This window comes from Cydia splendana, chromosome 3 (genome assembly GCF_910591565.1).
Source record: "Cydia splendana chromosome 3, ilCydSple1.2, whole genome shotgun sequence".
NCBI lineage: Eukaryota > Metazoa > Arthropoda > Insecta > Lepidoptera > Tortricidae > Cydia > Cydia splendana.
Genome location: NC_085962.1, coordinates 19,321,111 through 19,339,514, shown reverse-complemented (window position 1 = coordinate 19,339,514; position 18,404 = coordinate 19,321,111). Strand labels below are relative to the sequence as shown.

General features: G+C 34.7%; 1 protein-coding gene across 2 annotated transcripts in view; it reads right to left on the bottom strand.

Moving 5' to 3' along the window:
- LOC134806871 (alpha-tocopherol transfer protein-like) overlaps positions 1 to 18,404 on the bottom strand; it is a 28,662-nt gene extending 10,258 nt beyond the window's left edge. Inside the window, exons 1-6 of one of the 2 annotated variants that reach the window (XM_063780282.1) lie at positions 18,105 to 18,404; positions 17,547 to 17,697; positions 17,320 to 17,424; positions 17,089 to 17,236; positions 9,002 to 9,212; positions 7,058 to 7,174 (exon numbers count right to left, since the gene is read on the bottom strand). In XM_063780282.1, the coding sequence (XP_063636352.1) occupies positions 7,058 to 7,174; positions 9,002 to 9,212; positions 17,089 to 17,236; positions 17,320 to 17,424; positions 17,547 to 17,697; positions 18,105 to 18,234 (862 nt within the window). In that variant the 5' untranslated portion in view covers positions 18,235 to 18,404. Of the gene's footprint in view, positions 1 to 6,864; positions 7,175 to 9,001; positions 9,213 to 17,088; positions 17,237 to 17,319; positions 17,425 to 17,546; positions 17,698 to 18,104 lie in introns of those variants that run through there. The other variant, XM_063780283.1, reaches the window with a different exon arrangement.

Here is an 18,404-nt window from a genome sequence, read left to right as displayed (position 1 = left end):
CTAGAAATGTTCCACTCTGTATAAAGTACTAAATTTCGTAGATTTACGGATTTCTTTGTAAACTTTGTAAATATGGCAACACCGTGAAACAGAACAATGTAAGTAACCGCTTTATAAAATGCAATACACCGCAAATTCTCGCGCTTGCATTGTACCGGCGTTGTACGGACTAAAGATTTGGAATCTGGGCTTCTGAGGTAGCGTTATTGTTTCGTTATAAAAGAAGTTTAATCCCATTGTGACTGCATGTGAATTTAAAGACTTAAAACGGATAATTCATGACGAGAGCGAGTTGCGACGACATATTGACGCTCTTTAGCATTTCAACCGCGGTATCATGGTCGCATTTTTATCCCTTTTCTTCTTCTTCTTCGTCTTGTCATGCGTAACTTACATACTTGTTAGAACGTGACAGGCATGATGACAGGTGATAAAATCCGATTCCGATCCGATCTTCATCTCTTCAAAATGTTATCGAAGGAAAAACCTAAGCTTAAGAATCTCTAGAAAATTCTCGGTTTTAGAATAAAATAACAAAAAAAATGGTAGTTTTTTGTTAAAGTTTATGGATACTTAGACTGCTTAGACACATGCAAACAATTTTGTTTGATAGTTACATAAAGATAACTGAAAGCCAATAGAACTTACAAATAATATATGTAAGTATGTATGTCAATTTTATCTAATTTTGTAATCATTCATCTGTGCTATTTGCACGAAGTAATAATTATTACGAGCGACTTCGGATAATCAGAAACAATACAACAAATTATTTTTGATATTTTGCACTGAAGTGTAAATTTGAATTTTGAGAAAATTAAATACTTTTATTGAAACATTTTCATTTTCAATGGGTTCGGACATGATATGACACATGAATGCCAAATGCCAAAATAGTTATTTACGATACAAGTGCGGACAAGAGGAAATTCGAAACGAGTGGCGATAAATTAAAACACGACCGAAGGGAGTGTTTTAAATCGACACGAGTTGCGAATTACCTATTCGCACGTGTATCGTACAACGTTTTACAGTACATATGGCCCTTTAAACTTTTCACATACGCACGAAAAGTGCTATTTTACGCACTAGTGCGGGAAAAGGACCATGTGTAATTGTGTACTGTAAAATAATTACTGGGCAAGTCTCCCGGACTGTACTCTCCAAATAGCGAAAACCAACAGATCCAAAATATTAATAATTGGTTTTATTACTTTTCACTAGTAACGGTTTATTTACGCAGTCCCATTTTACATTTAATGAGTGATATTTACAGAACAAACATTAACCGATTTACGATATTACAAATGTGTATGACGAAGAGTCCAAAATAAGGCGGCGAAGCCTTCTGAGTCGAAAACTAAAAAGCAAATACAAAAATATACTTAACTGTCCTCACCCCGTCTAGTTGACCTGACACCTGACATCTAAGATGAGACTGCAAAATGTGTCAAGTCTTTCAACAACCTAAGAATAGGTTATATTTTAGGATGACGTGGTGATTTAAAATTATAAAGTCTACTCTACTCTTAACTTGAAGACGAGAAAAATCTAAATCCGTTTTCAACAGAACCTTTTATATACATATATTTCTGTTCTGCACTTGCCGTAGTTCTTTGATACGCTGTTATTAGTTAAAATATCTAATATTAGTCCATAGGCTACGGTGACCGATTACCATCAAGAGGGTCGTATGCTTGTTTGCTACCTACGTAATAATTAAATAAAATCTGTTCCCAGTGGCAACGGATGAGAGCAGTGAAAAATTATTGACCAGTGGTAACATCGACGTATGTCGTATATATCTATGGACTGGCCTTACGGGCACTAAAAATGGTACTAGTTCAGCGGTGTTACTCACGAATTCCAGCCAATTATGCAGTCTAACGCAACTAGTTGCGACCAATAGCGCGCGTGATGCGAACTCATCAACCAATCGCGCGCGTGATGCGAACTCATCAACCAATCACGTTGTAGCGGTGTCCCACCGCTGTACTGGCCCCTGTCATGCCTCATTATTATTTCCCGTAAAGCCAGTCCCTATCCCTATATCTATGTCAATGAGTGTTAACAATTTTGTAGTAACTGCTGAGGATAACCCAGCAAAATCCATCGGCAGCTCGTTTTGAACGTCACTCGTATGAACTTGTCGGCACTGTCGCTGGGTAAATTTTCCGGCACTGTCGAGACAAGGTTTACTAACAACACTACTACCAAATTTCCTGTCAACTATCAACTTACACCCGCTTTCAATATAGTTCGAGCTTGCATTGTGTCCTTTTCGAAGAACAAGTTAAAGCAAGCTTTCAGTCTATGTAGGTACCAATTGTATTTCGTTATAACGACCAAGCTGTTGTATTTAAAACGTACCTAGATATATTTCTGAATACCGTAAAACGGGGTGAAAAGACACGATTTGCAACTTCAAGGACGATTTTCGCCATAAATCTAAATGATAAAAGTAAAAATTTTGATATAATTTTTGTGAGTCTTGGTTAATTCTTCATTAAGCATTTGTGAAATAAATGTTTACCTACCCAATTCAGAGCAAATCAAAGAAAACTACCTGTTTTCTCCATATCCTTAAAACGGGGTCGATAGACACAAGAAAGGGGTGAATAGAAATATTAAGTTTTAGTTGTCATAGGCATCGAATTTGGTCGTTATTATGTTGATACTCTATTGGCAAATGGTATATATATATCTGTTAAACAGCTATTTGACACAAAATTATTATTTCGTGTCTTTTAACCCCCAAGGCGTGTCTTTACACCCCTTTGTTGTATCTAATCACCCCCTATGGCGTAACTGTTCACCCCATATGGGTGTCCATTGACCCCTTTATCACGTAAAATTGCTTATTATTAGTTTTTTGCAAAAAAAATGCTTTATTATAGAGAAAATTAGTGATAATATTTATTATTTAGGTACCGTAAAACGGGGTGAAAACACGATTTTCAACTTCAAGGACGATTTTCGTCAATAATTCAAATGATAAAAGTAATAATTTTGATATAACTTTTTGAGTCTTGGTTAGTTCTTCAATTTTGCATTGGTGAAATAAATTTTTACCTATCCAATTCAGAGAAAATCAAAGAAAACTACCTGTTTTCTCCATATCCTTAAAACGGGGTCGATAGACACAAGAAAGGGGTGAATAGAAATATTCAGTTTTAGCTGTCATAGCCATCGAATTTGGTCATTATTATGTGGATACTCTATTGGCAAATGGTATATATATCTGTTAAACAGCTATTTAACACAAAATTATTTTTTCGTGTCTTTTAACCCCCAAGGCGTGTCTTTACACCCCTTTGTTGTATCTAATCACCCCCTATGGCGTAACTGTTCACCCTATATGCGTGTCCACTGACCCCTTTATCACGTAAATTTGCTTGTTATTGGTTTTTTGCAAAAAATGCTTTATTATAGAGAAAATTAGTGATATTATTTATTATGTAGGTACCTACATAATAAATAATATCACTAGTACTACAGATACTATATTACCAGGTTAGCTAACTTTTACTTAGTTAATGTCAAAACATTAACCGCTAGAACAAAGTTCAGACAGGCTTCATTTCTTACCTCGGCGAGACCTTACTTTAGAGTCAAAAAAATCTAACTTTTAGGCAGTTTGATTAAGTTCTTTTGGTATAAATGTAGAGAATAAATAGTCTACTTTATACGCATTCCAAAAAATCTAATTTTAGAGATGTACGTTTTTAAATACGAGTATAACAACTTGAAAAAAAAGTTCATAATTTCTCTATTCACCCCGCGATTTCTGTTCACCCCGTTTTACGGTACTACAGATACTATATTACCAGGTTAGCTAACTTTTACTTAGTTAATGTCAAAACATTTACCGCTAGAACAAAGTTCAGATAGGCTTCATTTCTTACCTCGGCGAGAGCGTAATTTAGAGTCAAAAAAATCTAACTTTTAGGCAGGTTGATTGAGTTCTTTTGGTATCAATGTAGAGAATAAATAGTCTACTATATACGTATACCAAAAATCAAATTTTAGAGATGTACCCCAACTAGCAAATCTATGTGCTATAAAAGTTGAGAGCACGTTTTTATTTTCGCTTTTTGGTGCTATAAACGGTGTAAAAACACTCGAATAAATGTCCTGTAAGCGTTTACTTAACGCGAAAAAGGCGCACTTATACAGGCTAAAAGTGTTATAAAAATCGAGTAAGCGCTGTGTAAGAAAATGCTGCAAATCGATGCTGTAAGAGTTGAGTAAAAGTGGATAAAAGCGCTTCTAGTGTTTTAATGGCAACGATAGTGCTTTTATTCGACTATTGGTTTTATATACATTAGCCATTTACTATTACTCAGTGAAAGTGTTCTATAAAAGCAGCCGCACTGCTTTTTCTCAGGAAAAATGTTTCGTAAAAGTAGCCGAATTGCTTTTACTCGGCATTTTAAATATGTAAGAGTGCAGTAGATGCTTTTATTCAACTAATATGTGCTAATAACGGACTCAGGTAAGCGATTATATTTCAATTATTTGATTAAGTTTGAGGCCTAATAGTTTTCACGTGTCTAATAAAACAAAAAGGTAGGTACTTAAGTATTTTTTTACTGCTGTCGTCCATGACATTTATTTTTACCGTGATTGTGTACATAAGTTTTTGCTGTCTGTAAGTACACGTAATACAGTAAAACCTAGCGCGAAAAATACTTTACTGATAAAACCAAAAGCACTGGTTGATATATATTCATGGGCCGCCTACTTTCTTAAATTTCAATAAGAAAATATTAATTAAAATAAGTAAACATTTGCTTACACGATCTAGTTTCTGTTATATCTCATTAATTCGACTATAAGTCGAATAACTGCGTTTACTGCTACACTTATAGCACATGATGTCGCCATGTTTGGATTTATAGTCCGGTGGCCGACTGCATGAAACCCTACTTGATAAAAAATAGAAAAATCCTACTCTGTAGGGGTAGCTGACTTTTAGCAGCTTCAACTGCTCTTGGTCGGCCGTGGCTTAACTAGGGAATGCAAATCGGTTATAACCGTAACCGAAATAATCGGTTATAACCGAATATTTTGACAAAATTTCATAACCGAATATTGGAAAATGGAATAACCGATTACGGTTATTTTCGGTTATTTATTTATGACTTAAATTCTATGTTTCTATCATCTAATGACTACAAAATCCTGTCTTTTTGGCTGTGATGTCTGTGACTATAATTTTTGTCATTCCTGTACTTTAATAATGAAAATATACCAAATTTACTTTCCTTATTTATGAAATATTTTTATTGAATATTGTATCACGTCCAAGGTCAAATTTTACTCTTACTGTATTTTGTGTGTTTTATTAAAAAATGAAGACTTATACTCACATTCCCTAATACTGTACCTTTATTTTCGTAATTTTTTAATTACTTCATTGTAAAATTATCATTTTTGTTGAAAATAACCGTCACCGATAATAACCGATATTCGGTTATTTTTCGGGCATAACCGTAACCGAAACCGGTTATGAAGATTGGCCGGTTAATGCATTCCCTAGGCTTAACTTGGCAAATTTTGCGCAAATGGCAAAAAAGTGGTACAAATATTCATCAAAAAAACAAAAGTGGTCAGCTACATCCTGTGTTGGCAGGTTTCTGTGTCAGACCGAATTTGTGGTACCACGTGAGCTACAATTTACCTCATCGAAAAATAGAATGTCACTTGTGTGGTAGGATAGCTGCCATTGGAATTTTTTTTAATGTGGACGGACTGCAAAAGCTGTCAGGCTAAGGTGAGGCCGACCAAGACATACGTCAACAAATTTAATGTAGCTATTACAATCAGTTTTTTTCGTTCTATTTTTCGATGAGGTAAATTCTAGCTGTCACGTGGTACCACAAATTCGGTCGGACACAGGAACCTGCCAACACAGGATGTAGCTGACCACTTTTGTTTTGCTGTCCTCAAAGGCAGCTATCCTACCATGCAAGTTTCATTCTATTATACGATGAGGGTTTTTCTGATAATTTTTTGTGCCACTTTTTTGCCATTTGCGCAAAATTTGCCAAATTAAGCCGCGGCCGACCAAGAGCAGTTGATGCTACTAAAAGTCAGCTACCTCTACAGAGTAGGATTTTTCTATTATTTTATCAGGTAGGGTTTCATGCAGTTGGCCACCGGACTATATTGAAACGACAATATGGCTGACTTGTGCTGTTAATGTAGTTCAAAACTCTTTAAAAGCACTCTAAGCTGAATAAATTTTGAATAAAACCTGTAAATACACTTCAGCTCCTATAACAGCGGTTTGAACCCCATTACCTGAATTATGATATAAGCGCGCTGTTACAGCAGCATTGTTGCCAAATGGTTATTGGATTGCTTTTAATAGGCTTTTATAGCAACAGAGAAGAGAGTTAAGTAACAGTTGTATTAAAGCGCCTTATTCAGACAATTAGCTATTCTATAGCTGTTATATGATTTTTATAGAACAATTATGCTGAATAAAAGTGATTTAGTAGCGCTAACTCAGCATTTATTAAAAGGTGGAATAAAAGTGCTAAAAGATAGTGCTATAAACGTTTATACGACATGATTATAGCACTAATTAGCGAAAATTGCTAAATAGCCGAGTTAACCGCTATTATACGATATATTGGTGTTTCAACAACCGTAACTCGGCTGTTATACGATTACAGGCTGAGTAAATCAATTCTTATACGACTATTTTGCTAGTTGGGGTACGTTTTTAAATATAACAACTTGAAACAAACAGTTCAAAATTTCTTTATTCACCCCGCGATTTCTGTTCACCCCGTTTTACGGTACCTTTTTACTTTAGGTGAGTTTAAAACAATATTTGCTGGTGTATGATCAATTGTAATTTTTATCTTCTTCTAGATTAGTTTAACATTAATATACTAGGGTTAGCGTTTCAGATATGCTTATGCCCAATATATGACACCCCTATTGTTGCCTGGTGCAGTAATGAGCACACAAGTCTACCTTCCTTGGTATTTATTTATCATCAGAACTTAATCTATTTGCAAGTCCCTGAAAGTACCCTCTATACCGCAGAATATTTTACTCATTGATAACGATTCTTCAGGCCGCTTAGCTTCATTCACTCGCTTTTTAGATTCTTCTTCGAAAAACTCTTCATTTTCTTTTAGTTTGTTCCACATTTGATCTGAAATATTGCATAACACGTTGTAACAATTCAATGCAAATTGCTATTAAATAATTAAAATTATAGGACAATCTTACACAAAAAAACATTTACCCGGTGATTTAGAATTTTAGACGATAGTATACATACGTATAACAGATAAATAGTTAAATATATGTATGTATGGATCTACTACCATTTAAAGCGGTCCTTCTCATGTAGCTGGCTGATCAGATAATGACACGTACGTTAATGACGACTCAATTGGTTACAAGTGCTCGTGGACGTCATAGCAACCAATGATCCTTTCAATGAGACGTCTTTTATTCGAGCACTTAAGAGTCCCCAGCAAGATCGGCTCTCCATATAAACGTAGTACGCTCTCATTTTAAAAGGATAAGCTAGATTGCTCTGAAGCTCGTACTTACAATAGGACAGGTAAGGTATATCTATGCCTGTAATATAATTTATGTAGCTTCAAATAATACAGGGGATTCAGGAGACGTGAGCAGGACTAACACTGCGCATTTCGTAAATTATAAGCAACTGTTTCGTATCAGTATTACTGAGGTTAACGTTAATTTTCTAGTCGTGTTGAAAAAAAGTTATTAATTTATTTACGACATGCAGGGTCACCCTAAAATTAGAATACTAACCTACCGATATTCTGTGTCCAATTGTCACTGTCATCACGGTCTGGTTACTTTTGAAAACTCGTATCTCACTCAAGTTTGACAGTTTATTTTCTTCGAAATACAAAATGCTGTCATTACGGTTAAGGAGGTTTTATGTTTATTAATTAGGTCTTGTAGGGTGACCATGATCGTAGAGAATTATAGGAAAATAGGAAAAAGTGTGGTTGTTTCCCCTAAATACGACGGTGATCGATCACTTATCAGTTACTGAGTGTGCAGGATTAGTCCTGCTCACGTCTCATGCATCATCCTGTGTAAGTAGTTGTAAAAATACAGCGAATTAAATTTTTCATACAAAAACAATTTTGCTCTATTTCGTTTGTTTTATAAGCTGGAGCTATATATACTAATTGCCAGCATAGATATACCTCATGTCAATGTGTGTGCAAACTTTCATTACAAACCAACACGTACAGTCAGCTTCCTATATGACATTTACTTCGGTTTGTAGAGTTAACAACATGTACATAACGATCCTCTTAGGAATATTGAATTGAAAGTACATATGTACCCTCAAGATATACTATAATAATATATTTAAACACCGGTCCGGACAACATTGTCCCGTGATGGGAAAGACATAAATATATATAAACATAATCTTAATGCTTACTGTGGGACTTAGTCAATTTGTGTAATAATGTCGTATAATATTTATTTACATACCTATTTATTTATTTTTATTTATTTATGATTAGTGTTGTTTTGTGAAATACACATGTATTTAACTTTCCTCGTATTTGAAATGAAAAGTAGAGTGTTTAACTCGGATGAAAGGCACCCACTCTGACTCAAACTATTGGCGCTCTAACATAATATTATCTCGTCAGGGTGCGTAGCCAACGTGCAATCGTTAACTCTCCGTAGCGAACGAAACGCAACTGTCACTGCCGCACTGTAGGGAAGAGTGATAGAGAGAGATGACTACGATATGCTACGGAGCTAACGATTGGCACGTTGTCTACGCGCCCAGGTGGCCTACCGCGAAACGCGAAAATCGAAATTTCGTTATCTACCTCTATCGATCGAATAAGCAAGAGTGATAGAGAGGCAGAAACCGAAGTTACTACTACTACTAGCGGTAGCCCTGCAGGCGTGGGTGCCTTTCATCCCTTTGGGTACGAGAATCAACATTATACTCGTAAATGCTTACTACTGATTTCTACGCCATTGATTTCCCGTATTTCTTTCGAGAGCTCCACGCTACAGAAGTGTTCCTCCAAAGACATGGCACCGACGGTGTGTATTCGCAGCGTTTGTAGTAATTCCTTCTTCATGAACGGTTTCAACATGGCTAACAACCGGTCCACAAAATTCGGTGCGTTAATAATATGGAACTCTTTTAGTCGTACGAACATTGCTTCCTGAAATGAAAGGTAAATACTATAGGAAAATCCTTCGTAAATATAGTTTATGTTGTGTTAAAAAAATTATATTGACAAGTAGGTAGTAAAACGTATGTATACAGCGATTTACCGATTTATAGGCAATACGGATGAGTAAAACCAAGTACCCAGTATTTTTTTAATTTATTTACTTTAGTTCGTTTTTAATTTTTTTTTATTGTGTGGCATTCAGAGCATTTTCGCTGTATCTTATATTTCTTTTCTTAAGTCTTATCTTATCATATCATATATTTTTTCAGTCGTAGTTGCCAGAGGAAAAAGGTAGTTAAAACCGAATATGAGACAGACATTTAAAATTATTTTGGCAAATTATAAATCAATATCATTTACATTTAAAAACGAACATCGTGAATAGAGATGGGTAGGGGTTAGGGTGGTTCACGTTTGTATGGGAAAAATTCAAACTCTAGTTAGAAGAAGCGGCACCCCCTCATTTTGTTACACTTGTTATGTTGACAAAATACGCCAAGTTTTGTAATCTTATCTATCTTAATCAACTACAAGGGGGTGCTCAAAACTTTGAAAGAACCCCGCACAAAATGATCGGTAATAGCCGTTCGGTCGATTTGGCTGAAATTTTGTGAAAATATAGCCTCTAATACTCTGATCAACTGTGTGAAGTTGCAACTTTAATTAATGACTAGTTTTTAAAATATGACTATTTTTACATTCAATATTTTTTACTTACATTATAATTCTTATTAGTTAACGTACAATGTAGCAACCTGGATTATTATTATTTACGTGGCAATATCGAGATAAAAAACATCATTCGAAGGTTCAAACTATCTTCACACCGAATTTCGTCCGGTTCCGTCCTAGTGTGAGCGTGGAGAACTAACAAACTCGTAGCTACATTACGGTGCTAATCTGTACTAGTTACAATTAATTGATATCTGATTGGTTTTACAAGGCTACCTTTGTGCATTCAATGCATTAAGTATGGTATAAAGCGATCTTAATGATGGATACTTCACATTTTCTTCGTATCGGGCAAAACCTAAAAACCATAAGATTGCTGTAACGTGACCGCATGTACCAAGGGTTCTTGCTCCACTTTTACACGTGCAATAATAGCCTAAGATTGGATCTTCACCTCTCCCGTTATTATGTTCTTCATCAAATGCAATCCACACATAATAAAAGGTTGCGTTTCGGAATCTTGATGTAGCTCTTATTTTAATAAATCCTGGCTCATTCATCCTGGCAATTGACGTTTTGATCTATGTCGAAAACGCGCTCGTCTTCTTTTCCGTATGATTTCGACATCCCATATTCCGAATTTAAACACATTTCTTTTAATAGCTGGAGCTATTATAAATAAATACTATGGACCTATTACAATTCCAGATGGTAATGTCCAGTTAGCTAATGAAATGCTACAACTTGTCGACGACATTAATGTTGTACAGGCACGAATTGAAGCTGAAAACCTTGGCCGAAGAAGAGCACGATGGACCCCACTAACTGCTGCACAAATACCATTGTTTCCACGGTTAGACCTGGCGTATTTGCACTCGGTCACATTTGGAACATATCAAGTGAAACTGTCTCCAGGATATATTCAAGACAGTACATTGCGTCATAACGACTTAGCAGCGGAAGACGAAGACGAGCGATATTTCGACATAGATCAAAACGTCAATGAGCCAGGATTTATTAAAATAAGGGCTACATCAAGATTCCGAAACGCAACCTTTTATTATGTGTGGATTGCATTTGATGAAGAACATAATAACGGGAGAGGTGAAGATCCAATCTTAGGCTATTATTGCACGTGTAAAAGTGGAACAAGAACCCTTGGTACATGCGGTCACGTTACAGCAATCTTATGGTTTTTAGGTTTTGCCTGATACGAAGAAAATGTGAAGTATCCATCATTAAGTTCGCTTCATACCATACTTAATGCATTGAATGCACAAAGGTAGCCTTGTAAAACCAATCAGATATCAATTAATTGTAACTAGTACAGATTAGCACCGTAAAGTAGCTACATACCTACGAGTTTGTTAGTTCTCCACGCTCACACTAGGACGGAACCGGACGAAATTCGGTGTGAGGATAGTTTGAACCTTCGAATGATGTTTTTTATCGCGATATTGCCACGTAAATAATAATAATCCAGGTTGCTACATTGTCCGTTAACTAATAAGAATTATAATGTAAGTAAAAAATATTGAACATAAAAATAGTCATATTTTAAAAACTAGTCATTAATTAAAGTTGCAACTTCACACAGTTGATCAGAGTATTAGAGGCTATATTTTCACAAAATTTCAGCCAAATCGACCGAACGGCTATTACCGATCATTTTGTGCGGGGTTATTTTTCAAAGTTGTATGAAATCCAAAAAAATCAAGTTATTATTTTTTAGATTTTTATGTAAGTAGTGGTTTTCACATTATTTGAAAGTGTGATTTAAAAGTTATTAAGTAAAAAAATATATTTATTTCTATTTTTTATGATTTTTTTAGGTGAAATTCAGAAAAATCTTACTTTTGAAAAATTGTAAAAAATAGAAATAAAAATGTTTTTCTACTTAAAAACTTATAAATCACATGTGCAAATAGTGTACTTTTTTTTTTGGTATTCATACAACTTTGAAAATTTTCAAAGTGGTTGAGCACCCCCTTGTAGTTGAGATAAAATTACGAAACTTGGTGTATTTTATCAGCATAATAAGTGTAACAAAATAAGGGGGTGCCCCGTAGGAAAATAAAAAAAAATGTTTTTTGGGCCACCCTAGTAGGGGTGAGTAAATACTGAGTATTTACTCGGTATTTACTCAAAGTACCCGATAATTATCCGTATTTACTCATTTAGGTGGGTAAAAACGATTGCTTTTTATTTTAAAAAAACGCGTTAGTACTTCTAAAAAGATATATTACACAAGTGAAATGAAGAGGTCAAAGAACAAAACCAAAACGATGTGGAATATAATTAAAAATACGACGCAACAAAAAAACACCACAAAACAAAAGCATATCACTTAAAATCGGAAATCGTGTTGTAGAATCGGCCCAATGTATTGCAGATATGTTCAATGAGTATTTTGCATCGGTCGGTGAGTCACCGCAGGCCAGTCGCGCCGGAGTACCTGCGCGCGCGACTCCGGTCGGCCGGCCAGTGCTCACCCCTACCGCCAACTCGATCTATATAGGCCAAGTTACTGAACGCGAGATAAACTACGTCATTCGACATCTAAAAAAATAAATCAAGCTGCGGATTAGATGAAATCCCACCAAAACTTATTAAATACTGCAACAAGGAACTAACGGAACCTTTAAGACTTTTAATAAATCAATCTTTTAACGACGGTATATTTCCAGATATGCTAAAAGTCTCAAAAATCGTACCAATCCTCAAGCCAGGTGGTGAAAAAACTAATATGAACCAATACAGGCCCATCGCCCTTTTACCGTCTATCTCTAAGATATTTGAAAAGTTAATGTCAAACCGCGTGTATAGATTTTTTGAGAAATATAATGTGTTAGATAATAACCAATATGGATTCAGATGTAACCGATCCACTGGCCTTGCTGTGTATAACTATATACATGATGCCTTAAATTACATAAATAATAAACAGTACGGCGTCGGATTGTTATTAGACATGACCAAAGCCTATGACAGTGTATCCCACCAGATTTTACTTAACAAGCTATATGGCATGGGTATCCGCGGAAACGCACATGAATGGTTCAAATCTTACCTTTATAACCGTAGACAGTATGTACAATTAGAACACTTAGATATTAGTACAGGGGAAACGCGTATAATAGCCTCAAGAATGCGGCACACGACTTGCTCTATACCGCAAGGAAGTGTTACAGGATGTCTTCTGTTTATAGCATACATAAATGACTTGCCAAAAATTTTAAATACATCATGCGTTATGTTTGCTGACGACGTCTCAATATTACTGAATTGTACAAATAGTGTAGAATGCAATACTCGCCTGCTGGAGACTCTCAACACAGTTACTGACTGGCTCCACGAACATAACCTCGATATAAACTTGAATAAAACGAAAATAATACAATTTAAACCAAATCAAAAAAATCCGTTGCATATAAGTTTACAAATTGACAATATAAAACCATCGAAGAAGTAGACGAGTGCAAACTATTGGGCATAACACTAGACTCGAGTATTAATTGGAAATCGCACATACAGGATATAAAACCCAAACTGGCTAGGTTCACCTACGCATTAAGCATCTTAAAGATTAATACGAACATTGAAACCGCTAAAACCGCATATTTTGCATATGCGTACGCATGGCTACGATATGGTATTATCCTGTGGGGAGAAAGCACCGATGTGCATCAACTGTTCGTTATGCAGAAAAAATGCATTCGTATCTTATCCAACACGCGCGTACCAAACAGCTGTCGCTCATATTTCAAAGAACTGAAAATACTAACACTACCCTCCATATATATAATGGAGGCGGCACTATTTGTAAAAAGTCACCTTCAGTTGTTTGAGATAAAAAAACTGTCAAGACCAAATCGCAAACCAGTCGGTACTCAATTATTATTGCCACCCTCCAAATTAGCTATGGTAAGAAACGGCCCTTAGTGTCGATGTGTGCGTATAATGAATAAAGTGCTTAGTTTCCTGAATATAGAAATTAGCGATAAATTATTTAAGAAACAGTTAAAGGATATGTTATTAGAAAAATGTTATTATTCGTTGGAAGACTTTTTTAATGATGAAAATTTGATTATGTAAAATGATAGTTTATAAATGTTATTTTAATTTTTATATTTTATTGTTAAATTTTATTCTTTAGAATGCCTATGATTTATGATTATTAATGATTATGTGAATATCTTTTATGCATGAATTAGTCTTAATTTATTATTATTTATTTCTTTTACATTTAATATTTCTTGAAATTAAAATTAGGTATAAGTTAAAATCCTATATTGTACACCCTAGCAGGGTATCATGTACCTACTTGCCAAATGTAAGACCAAATGTACAAATGAACATGATTTCAATGGAATAAATGATATGATATGATATAAAATATTCAAAAAGTGAGATTTAAGAACAAAATTGTCTTTTATTGAAGAGTGCTAACGTGTACTAACAATATCTATAAAATAAAAAGCATAGAGGGCGCTTAATTTTGGAAAAAAAGGTAATTATCAGTGAGAGGCAAATTGTGATAATGCATAGTTAACAATTTTGTTTTAAATAAGAAGGTACTTTAAAAATATGGTACTTAAATTCTATCGATGTTATAGATAACTGCATGTCGAGCAAAAGTGCGTATTTACGCGGCACTTAGGTACGACCTTTTAAAGATAACTCAAAAATGGCTCAACCGATGATGTTCCAAATATTGTTTTTTGTACTCTATTATACGGCTAATCTCTCGATATGTTTTCATAAATTTTCTAAACTTTGGTTCTAAAGTTATAGAGAGATAAAGATTATTTTGGCCTTTCGAAACGGTTTTTTCCCAAAAATATTCAGTTTATCCAAAAATGTTCTTAGAAACATTCCAGTTATTTTTAAAGACCCATTTAATGATGTGCAACACGTTGATGGTTTCTGAATTTTTTTTTGTGACAATTAGTTACATGTATGGAGTGCCCCTTTTAAAAATACATTTCTTACAACTTTGAGTAGTTAATCCAGTAGCGGCTTACAAAATACACCTATATTTCAAATTTGTATGCCCCTTTCAGCACTCTAAATAGTTTATACCCACCAATTTGGGTATAAACGAGTAATTTATACGGGTAAATTGAGTATATACTGAGTATTTACTCGGTATTTACCCGTGAGTATTTACTCACGGCACGTATTTAACCGGTCAACTAATTAATCGAATTTGGGTAGTTTAAAATAATAGAAATGGGTACTAAAATCAATAGTTTGGCAACAAAAACGGAGCCTTAAAATATATCAATATGAGTTGTATTTTAATGCCGTTACAGCTTTTGTTTATTTTTAGGCAGGTACCAAATATTTATTAGGCAACTGAATTATTATATTGGAGACTATTTATGAAACTCATTTTAAAAAAAAACGGCTATCTATTAATTTAAAAATGAAGTTCTTTTAAAATATTTTGTTTGGTCACTACACGGTCAACCTAACACGCTCCTCCTCGCTTCGCTCGTCGTCGCACCTATCTTTTGACTCTGGCAGAACACAGTGGTAACTATTGAAATTAGTAATTAAAAATTTAAAGACCTAATGGTATAATGGCCATTAGATGTTCCATAATTAGGAATTTCGACTATAAGTATAGTAAGTATAGTAGGGTATTATTGGTAAATAAATTTGTGGTGTTTTGTGGATTAGGAAATTTGACAATTTAAAGTACTAGGTATGCATATGTTTAAATTTAAATTATTTAAAAATGGAGTATTTAAAGCTTATGTATATAGGTATCTTACAACGTATAAAATATACAGGGTGAAATTTAAATCACTGGCCATATTCATTCCCGGCACTAGGTTACACTTAAGGAATCTATTTAGCGAAAAAAAGAGTACATTTTTTTTTTATTTTCATTTTTTTATTTTTAAATATTTTCCACGAGTCGTGGTCACCCTATTACCACAAATGTAAACAAACCTAATAGTAGGTTTTAACAACAACATCAGCAAAACCCTTATCTGACCTTCACTAAACCTTATAATCGTTGCAATAGGGTCCACCCAGTTAGTGTTGGCGATGGTAGGCAAGTTTATCAATTTCGAGGGTAGTCTAAACTAAACCATTCCGCGCTAGCGGTAAACATAACGGTAAGCATAAATGATTAGTCACTCGTCATTTTAAGGTTGGCCTTAAAATAATAATCGCGCGAGTACTAAGGTTAAAAAAAATGTTTTAGAACCGGGAATATTACGAAGTGGTACGGCGTTATTTATTAAGTGGTGAGTGTAATATGTGGTGCACAAAGATTATACGAAATGGAATCCGTTCCACGCCTTCGCAGACAAGGATTGAATCCAAGAGTACCATCTCGTGGGACTTTCGTTAATTGCGTCGATTTTTAATCAAATGTACGTAAGTTGACTAAATTTTTTAAATACGCCTGAATGTAAAGATTCCTGACCTAGTTTTTACTCATTGTTTTTAAGCCACGGACGTTTTGTTAATAATCATTAGTCAGAAATAACATTTTAGATTAAAAATGGGTTGCCTTTGCATTTTGACGGTTCTAAGCCCGTTAAAGTATGAAAGGAAAAATTAGCAACTTATGTAGGTAATCTCGCTGCAATAGGGTTCATAATTGGTGACGCGATTGCAAACAGCGGGAGGGGCGGGGTGTCAATGACCTTAACTGATAAGAGAGAAGCGGGTGTAGTGGGTAGTTGTCGGTTCACCATAACGTACGAGGTTTTTAGGACAACTTGATGATGAGTTATTTCGAAAAAAATGTACTGAGCGGTATTAAAAGAAAAAACACGTGTTTAATATTTTTTCGAGTTCTTTCGGTTGTTTCAATTTGGCCAGTGAATTAAATTTCACCCTGTATAAACAATCAAATTTTATGATCGCTTTACAATATTAGTTGCCAACTTATTATTTTAGACGCCAACCTATCAATTCAAGTTCCCTATATTTTTTTTGGGTGGCTTGGTTTAGCTGCCAGTTTTTTAATAATATGATGCTTAAATTTGAGGCTAATATAAATTTATTGGTGCTAAAATATTAATGCACAGCCAAATTATATTATTATATACCCAGTGAAAGTTCCTGTTTAATATTTTAGTTGCCCGGTTAATAATAAGCCTACTACCCATCTCTAATCGTGAATTTTACAATACTTAAATAAAAATCTGTAACTTAAATGAAAAACCTGTAAAAAATAGAAAAGTTGTTGGGCCACAGTGAGATCTATTTGGTACAAATGGCCCATCGACACCTGGTCCATGTTGAGGATCACGACGAGGCCTACTGCAGTGCCCTCCTCCAGTTGCCAGAGGTCCATTATCATTACAAAGGCTCTGAAGTAAAAAGCAATGGTTATTTGTGATACAAGTAAAGAAAATAACCAATCACAAAAGAGAGTCGAGTCGAGTTGTCTTACCTGACTACATCGCTGTATACAAATTTGTCCGGTTCAGTGTTTAATATTTCGCAATAAACAGTTCGATATCCCTTTGTCGTCCGAGTTTTCAATGGCATTATCAACCTTAAGGAAATAGTCACGAGTATGAATGTGTTATTATACACATGAATGATTATAAATATTTTGCTCGTGTAGAAGTAGAAGTAGCGAGAATAATTATATTATAATATTTGGTAGTAACTCACCAAGTTTCCAAGGCATTTTCCAATGATTTGTTTATTTTCCTGTTTTGATAAAACGAAAACAAATTTCTTAACGAAAAGTTAAGATCGATTAACTTTTTCGTATTTTGTATATTTTGGTCACATCTGTGGTATGCCAATATTATGTCAAGATCTGGAAAAAAATAGGTTTATTGATTAATAAATAAATGAATATTAAAGGACATGTTTTTTTACACGATTTGACTAAGCCCCACGGTAAGCTCATGAACGCTTGTGTTATGGCTACTCAGACAACGATATATATACCTATGTCACTTATTTTATCAAGGAAATTGATAGTGAAAGCGCCCGGATTAATGCTTCCGATCCAATATTACATCAGCAGCTGCACTTGACTTCCGATTCCGACTGTCACCTTTAGGTAGGTACCTATAGGTATTGTAATACATATCTAGCTAATAGTAGCCAATATATTTTTTTTTATTTACATTGTAGTGGGTATTCCTAATTGACAAAGATATTACTAGTAACATATTACTGGTTAGTAGAAAAGTAAATTATTATTAGGTTTCTACTTACCAGTAATATGTTCATGTGGTAAATGTGGTTGAGTCAGCATCCACTCTCTTATGTTTTTGACGTCTTCCGAACTTATCTCGGGATTTTTTTCATATTCTCTTTCCACGGTAATATTTATCACAGGTGGCATCTTGTACGTTCACTTAACAATAGCACCTCGTCGGATGGAATGAATCGAATTTAGCTATAATTGGACACAGACATGCGTGTCTCGGAAACTCACAGTCACGTCTGCTGGCATGAATAGCGTGCAAGGTCAGACAGTCTCTCAGATCAAATAAAACTTCAGGCATCAATTTA